Source organism: Myotis brandtii, unplaced genomic scaffold, assembly GCF_000412655.1.
Source record: "Myotis brandtii unplaced genomic scaffold, ASM41265v1 scaffold461, whole genome shotgun sequence".
NCBI classification, from domain to species: domain Eukaryota; kingdom Metazoa; phylum Chordata; class Mammalia; order Chiroptera; family Vespertilionidae; genus Myotis; species Myotis brandtii.
Genome location: NW_005367626.1, coordinates 225,378 through 233,204, shown reverse-complemented (window position 1 = coordinate 233,204; position 7,827 = coordinate 225,378). Strand labels below are relative to the sequence as shown.

At 52.1% G+C, this 7,827-nt stretch overlaps 1 protein-coding gene across 1 annotated transcript in view; it reads right to left on the bottom strand.

Moving 5' to 3' along the window:
* The window catches only part of SHISA6 (shisa family member 6), a gene marked incomplete at its 5' end in the record, with an annotated part of 294,035 nt that overhangs the window by 142,004 nt on the left and 144,204 nt on the right, over nt 1–7,827 (bottom strand). Inside the window, one exon of the mRNA XM_005875412.2 lies at nt 7,520–7,615. Within this exon, the coding sequence (XP_005875474.1) occupies nt 7,520–7,615 (96 nt within the window). The remainder of the gene's footprint in view (nt 1–7,519; nt 7,616–7,827) is intronic.

Here is a 7,827-nt window from a genome sequence, read left to right as displayed (position 1 = left end):
GCCTGGTGCTCTGGTGCATTATCTTACAGTTCCATGCTAGCCCTGTGAGTAGGTGTTACTACTACGTTATTTTATAGATAAATGTCACAGAGGTCAAGGTTGCATAGCTAGCAAGTGGTAGAGCCAGGAGTGAGCGAGCATGTCTGATTCCAAGGGCCCCTCTTTTCACCCTTTTTCCTCTTTGCCAACCACCGAGTGAGGGAGGGAGGTCAGCATCACTATTTGGAGCGGGGTAAGGCTGAGGCATGTCTCCAGGCAGGAAGGACCTGGATTTCTTTATTCTGCTACATCTTCTCCACAAAACAGAGACTCGGGATTCTACGGTTGTGTTCCAGGCACTGGAGCCCCAAGAACCCAAGAACATCAGTATTCTGTCCCACGTCTAGGTCACCATGAAATCCTGGCAACTGCTGATGGAGAGACTGTCTTCTCCTGGCCACGGACTCAGCTGGCATAGCGACGGCATTCCCACCACCTTCCCGGACTTGACAGCACAGAGCTTAGCTGTCAGGGTTTCTGAGACTTGGCAGTGAGCAGCAGAGAATGAGGGAAGCAATGCCAAGCGCTGGCTCATGGGAAGGGGAGATTCCCAACTTGGATGACTGGTCAATGCCAAGAACAATGCCAGGAAGAGACTGTACTGGCCACAAACCTCCCCAGGGGCCAACTTGAGCCAGCGGTCACGGCAGGAGACAGCTCAGCCCCGGCACCAGTGAGCAACTGGAGAACGACAAGAGCACAGCTCCAAGTGCTCGACCTCTGGCGGGGCCAGCCAGCCTCTAGGAGACCAACTTGATCCTCTCCCCTCACCAGGAGGATTAAAGAGACCCCGTGACACGGTGCTAAAGGCCTCCTGTGTGCTTCCCACTCCCGCCTGAGCAGAGGAGGAGTCGGGCTGGCAGAAGCTGAGGAGGGATGTTTCCCGATCTCAGCATACCGAAACGACTTCTCTCTGCCGCACTGCTGGAGCCTATGGGAGGCCTACGTGTACCTGGCTTACTCCTCTTTTGAGAACATCCCCGTACCCGATGGGTAAAAGGTGAAACTTCCCAAGGCAAGGAGACTTCGGTGCCTCCTGACCCTCCTCCTCTGCCCTGTACCAGCTCCCCTCTCCTTACACCGGCCCAGCAGACTGTCCCAGTGGACTGTGCCAACACCCTGCATGGGCCGAGGGCAGCAGGCCCACAACCTAGCATTAAACTGGGACACGCACGGTCCAACACTCAGCAAATGGCCTGATGGATGGGCACGTTGCTCTGTGTTACCATTCAGCCAGGTAGTGAGAGTGGCTGATGGCTTAGATACCACATCACCCATCGGTGTGCCATTTCAACCCAAGCGCTGCCATGAGAAGGTGTGGAAAACCTGTGGACCATCTTCCTTGGTGCCTCGGGTGGTCTCCCAATGGCACATCGGGTGGTCCTAGCTTGGAGGTGGGCTCTCGGGTGGCTTAGGAAGTGAGCCCAGAGCGCCATGCTCCTCAGATCGAGCTGTGAGGTTTAACTGCTGCCACCACTAATCTAGGCGGAGACAGGGTCCTGGGCCAGCGCCCTTGCTGCTTCCCGAGAGGTCAGGGGTGTTCCTGTTAGGAGGGTTGACCTGGGAAAGGGGTTTTTGTAGAACAGCTGCCTTTAAGCAAAATTGTTGAGATTGCAAACATAAGTATCCAATGTTGAAGCTCTCAAAGGTATCACACTGGGTTTTCTTCTGCCTTATTTCCTTTTATTTTGTTTGAACAGAAGTTATGTAGAGAAATGGATTCACTGGGTAAGCATCGGACTTAGCAGTAATGCAGACCTGTTTTTGCTTCTGCTGCAATCCATTCTAACCAGTAAGACACCTTGTGATTTTGACTCAATTCTAACAAAATAGGTAATTCCCACTGATGCCACAAAGGTTCCTGCGTGTAGGGCTGAGGGGCAGCCTGTGCGTGCTGGCCTGGAGCATGAGAAATACCGCTGAGTAACTCTGAGCACACGGAGTCATGCCTTGCTCTTGAGATTTAGCCATTAATCAGGAGTGAGCGGGCACAGAGGTGACGAAGGGAGCTGCCCCACATATGCAGACCAGCAGGCCTTACACCTTGGGTGCCCTCAGCCCAGAACCCATGAGCTCTCTGCTTGATTCCCACTGCCCCCTGCCCTCCCCTGGCCTATGGAGAGGTTACAGGAAAGAATGCTCCCAGCAGTTTGGGTGGTTCAGCTTCTCAGAGGCCAAGCTCAAGCAAGCCAGGCCCAGCCTTCCCTCTCTTGCTTCCCAGCTCACTGTTGCCATGGAGACTGGACGCCTCTGAGTTCTGCATTTTACCTGGAGTCCAGCCTTTAAACACCTTGGTTTAGTCAAACCCACTTCTTGGTTCCCCAGAGTGTGAAAATATCTAAGCTGGGTTTCTTTAGCCAAATGGCTCCGGGTCTCCTTGTTATATCCACAGGATGGTCTGCGGGTCTTGCTCAGATCCTGGCGTGGGGGCGGCAGCCTGCATTTCTGTGGAAGCCCACGCACTGGTTCTTTCCTCTCTAGAGGAGAAAACCTGATTTCGAACCCTGTACCACACACAGCCATGGCAGTGCCCAGACAAATGGCCGTGGGAGAGATGAGCATATGCCCGGGGGTGCACGGGCTTGGGACTCGCCATGGGGCTGGAGAAAGGGCCTGATCACTTTTCCCTTCTTTCCTGGGTCATCCCTGCACATACAGATATACTGTGATTTCTCCCATCTTAACAACAAACAAACACATCTCCTTTTCCATTACACTCCCTTCCAGCCACTGCCTTCATTCTCTACTCTCCTTTACATTAAAACTCTAAAGCCTGTACCTGCAGTCCCCTATCCCTCTTCTTCCACTCTCTCATTTTTTATATTTTATTATGAACATTTCAAAATACCCCCCAATAGAGAGGCTGGCACAGCGAGCACCTCTCCCCACTACTCAGTTTGCCCAGACCATGTAGAAGCGCACCCCAGACATCCCCCATTCTCTCCTGCCTCACCGGGGCAGACTGCTGCACTCCCACCCACAACAGCTCTTGCCATAGTCACCAATGACCTCCAGGTTACACCCAGAGGTCACTGCTGGCTCATCTCACCGAGCCTCTCTATGGCGTACAATTGCTCACTCTCTCCCTTGGAAACACTTGTTTATTTTTCACTTGATTTCCAAGACTCCACGCTGCCACGCTTCTCTCACCCGCAGTCCTGTCTGTAGGTCCCTCCTCATCGCCCCGACTTCTCCATGTTAAGGTGCCAGGGGCTCCCTTCTGGAGCCTTTGCTTACCCAGAAAGTGACACTCCCTCCCTCGCTAATGTCGCCCAGTCTCCTGGCTTCATGCCCCGTATACTCCCACATTTATATTCCAGCTAGGACATCTCCCTGAACTTGACGTTTCCATGTGGATTATTAATAAGCATCTAAAACTTAATATGAAGCCAGAGTGAATTGACCTCGTCCTCAACTTCTGCCTAAACCCCATCCCTCCCACAGTCTTCCATCTGTCTAATGCCTCAGGCGAAAAACATTTTGTGTGTCCTGTGGCCCAGAGTGGAAACCAGATCCTTAAATGGCCCCAGAGGCCACACTCTGACCTCAGCCTACTGCTCTCTCAGCTCCGCTGCTCCAGTCTCGCAGCTGTCCCCATGCAAGCCAGGTGGGCACTGCATCCCTGCTCCCTCGGCCTGGGAGACCCTTCCCAGAAATCCAGCTGACTCCATCCTTCACCGCCTTTGACTTTGCTCAAATGTCACCTTTCCCTAAAGTCTTCTGGATGCTCTTTTAAAAACTGCAAACCCTCCCTCCCTTTCCCTGCCTCATTTTGCTCCACAGTTCTCAACTCCATCCCAACATACTTCTTGCTTGACTTCTATGACCTCTTACTGTCTGCTATGTCCTCAGCGCCTGGAACAGTGGCTGGCACAGAGCAGATGCTCACGGGAAACGAATGCCTACATGGGCCACGGCGTGTGCCTTCTACAAAGGGGCAACCACTTTGGAGCTCCTGCCTTTTAGCAAAGGCTTTGGGATCCCTTTTCCCCTCTCTCTCATACGTAGACACATCCCTTCTCCCCCTCTTTCTCATACATAGACACACCCCTCTCCCTGGCCCCTGGGATGGTGGAAAGGACCCAGTGAACAGGGAAAAATGCCAGAAGGCGAGCAGAACCCAGCACGTACGGAACCCAGCACGTCACAGCCACTGCAAGCTGCATGCAGAGGACAGCTGCAGTGAGCATGTGCGTGCTTGCTGCCATGGCCCAGGCCTGGGACTCACTAGGGGGGTCACTGGGGTTAGCACTGTTGATGTTGAGGGGCTTCTGGAAAGAGATTTCTGGCTCTTTCTACCAGACTCAAGGAAAAACACCACCTGCCTGAAAGATTTTAACCACACTGCCTAAGTAGACTAGGGCCTCTGCAGTGTAGACAGACCCTGAAAAACTATTAGAGGGGCATGTGCCTCCTTTCTGAAAGGAGAGGCCCCGCAGATAGGGTGCTGGTGCTCTACTTCTTGGTCCGCCTCCTTTCATCACGTCCTATCTTGTAAAATGTACCTCTGATGAAGACAGCCATTGGTCACTGCGCTCCCCAAAGTGTGGTTCCCACTGAGCCACAGCCCAGGCTCCGCCTCGGCTCCTCCCACTGTCAGGAGGCACAATCCCCGGGGCTGGGACACAGGCTCCGGAATTTGGAAGGGAACAGAGCTAACTGTTGGATGCTGGCCTGGCCAGTGAACTCACCCACTTGGGTTTCAGTTTTTCACCTGGAACATGGGGATGACCCCAGTTCTCTGAGGTTGGAGGAGTCCGCACTGAAGCTGGAGCGCACGCCTGTCTCCGTAATGCCTCTGGGGCCCGTGTGATGGAATATTCCAGCTCCCAATGAAGGCCACCAATGCCATTTAGAGCAGGGAGCACCCAGGCTTGGTTCTCAGGAAATCAGTCCCATTCGAAATGCACGTTAAATTCCGTGAGGTGGGTTGGTGGGGCAATGGTATTAACTTCAAAAGCATGTGTTGGCTACCCCATTAGTTCTGAGAGTTATAAGGGGTCTACACAATGGTCATGTGTCACCAGAAGGCCTTGGCAAATGTAGGAAAAAAGGGGGGAAAAAAGGAATAAAGGAAGAGGGACCAGAAAAAAGCCAGCAACTGGAATTGAGAGAAAAGAATAAGAAAAGGAAGAAATGGAATGGAAGAGAATTAAACTCCCACGATGGAGACAGGTGCCGGGTTCCAGGTCTCTGAGTGGTCCCTCCCCAGGGGTATTTACATGGGGTGGGTGTGCTTCCAGGTGCTGCTCAGAGTTGAACTTGGTTGGCTGTGAATGAAGGGAAAATGGAGCTTGGGCCTTTTCCAGAGCTCTAGGTTGCATGGGGACTAAGGAGGCCCTGACATTAGAAGAGAATCCTCATTTCCAAAGCAGCCCCCTCTGCCCCTTGGACAGCCTCCCGCCCCGCCCCACATCTCTTTGCTCATGAAACTTTGGTTACTATCTAAGTAGGAAAATACATGAAAGGTACATTCCTGGAAAGAGGCGGTTTCAGAGGACTTAGGGTGGCAGAGAATGGAGAAGACCTGGTAGAGGTCATGGACAAGCAATGGACACGGGGAGTTCAGGCCATGCATGCACAGGTGGGCAGGGTAAGGCCAAGGTAAGATGGGTAGATAATGATAGTAGCCAAAGCAAAGCCTCCAGACACGGGCAGGGTAATCCCCCTGGATGTCCTAGGTGACAGTGACCTAACGGACAGGTAGCCATAGAGTATGACCTTTATGTTGCTCTGACGGAGGTCCAGTTAATTTGAAAGCAGGCTTATGTCCTGAGAAATGCATGATCCGCTCCCCTGTGGCTCTGGTCCCATCTCCTCCTCTCAGCCTCTTGGACCCTTGCTGCTCACACTGGCCTCCCTCCTACTTCCTGACACCATGAGAAAGCTTCTTCCTCAGGGCCTCCCTGTCGCCTCCGCCTGGGATGCCGCTCTCTGCTCGTCACTACCTCATCCGAGAGGCCTTCTCTGCCCACTGTGGCTTCCCGCCTCACAACTCCCTGCCTCCCTGCACTTGTCACCAGGAACTAATTTTGCCTGCTTCCCCCAATGGATGATAAGCTCCATAAGAACAGATTCTATTTGGTTTACTTCTGAAGACTGCTTAGCCCATGCAAGCCTCATGAAGTATTTGAACGAATGTGTGAACCCAAAGCCGTAAGTATATATAACATGAGTTCTATTGATTGATTGGTGTTTCAGGGCGGACCGCCTACAAGGAGTAGGGGGAAGGGTGGGAAACCACTGCAGTTCAGAAACCCCGACTGCAACCTCATGAGACCCCAAGGCAGGAGCACCCGGCTCAGCTGCTCCCAAATCCCTGAACCGCAGGAACTATGTGCGCTAACAAATGTTTGTTATGCTTTTAAAATGCTACCTGTTGGAGTGATTTGTGTCACAGTGGCAGATAATGATCACAAAGAGATGGCATGGGGGTGGGCCAGCCCAGGTTTGAGTTGATATGGGACGACCAGGATTGTGTCTCGCACTGGTTAACTGTGCAGCCCCTTTCCGCTTCCAGAGCCAGCTGGTCCCAATTTGATTCTGCAACTCTTATTAGCCACGAATGCCACCCGTATCCTCAATAAACTTTATTTAGACACAAATAGACACAACAGAAAATACATACACAGATACAGATTATTTTCTCTACAGGAGGAACAGACATCACAGAGGGAATTTAAAAAGTCGGTGCATGGAACGTAAGAAAATATTGCAAAGTCCTGGTTCACTCACACTGAACACAGACACATATTTCAGAGGGAGGCAGGGATGCGCCATCCCTACGGCAAGCTCACAGTGGATCTGTAACAGTGCACAGGTGTGGGGAAGGTACTCTTGAAGTGACAGAATGCTCACAACACTAGCAGGACTCGGCTTAAACGAAAGACAGAATCGAGGAGCCGGACCCCGCACAGATGCTCTGCAAGCTGCCAGCGAGGTCCTAAAGCAGCTTGGCAGAAAGGCTACATTAGCTGTCATCTTGCGGCTTGAAGGTCTGGAACCTCCACCGTGGTGTGCGCGCCAGAGAGAGTTTACAGAGACACACTGAGGACGTGGCGACTCGACATGCATGCTGGCTTCAAAACCCACGGTACAGAGCATGGACAACAGGTTATAAAATGTGGCTTTGAAAAAAAAGAGGAATAATAGCCAAGAAGACAACGAATGCTTTGCAAATGCTGCCACATCCATGGCAGTGTTTCCCACTGCACCGCCTGCGGGCCCCCACCGGGAGCCATCGGCCTCTGTGTCCTGCTCCACACCACGGTGGAGCGGGGTGGATGTCTCTTGCAAGTCTATCATTGCCCTCTACAGTCACTCCTGTCAGAGCCACGCCTGTCACCAGAACAAGCTGCAGTGGAACCACCCCACACACTCCTGTCCCGACAGGCCTCTGGCCTCCACACCATCTTCGCGTTTCAGATCGGGGGTCCCTAGGCCACCTCTGTATTTTAGTAAAAAATGGTTTCCACTGTACCCTTCGTGTGTCCTCTTCCTAATGTGACAAATCCGGATGAGATGAAGTTATGGAGATCAGCTCCTCCACTTCGGTAAGCATCCTTCCCATAATGTCCTGCAAGAAGACGGGGCACAATTACCTGCGCATCCATGACACCACAAGGACCAGCTCACCAGCAGCAGCGCTGCACTGAATGTCCAGCCAGCGGCTAAGGCAGAGGTAGAAGCAGTCAAGAACAAATACATACATATACTTTTACAAATGTATATGTAAATATATAATATATAATAAAAATATATAATATATTTCATCATATAAATATATAG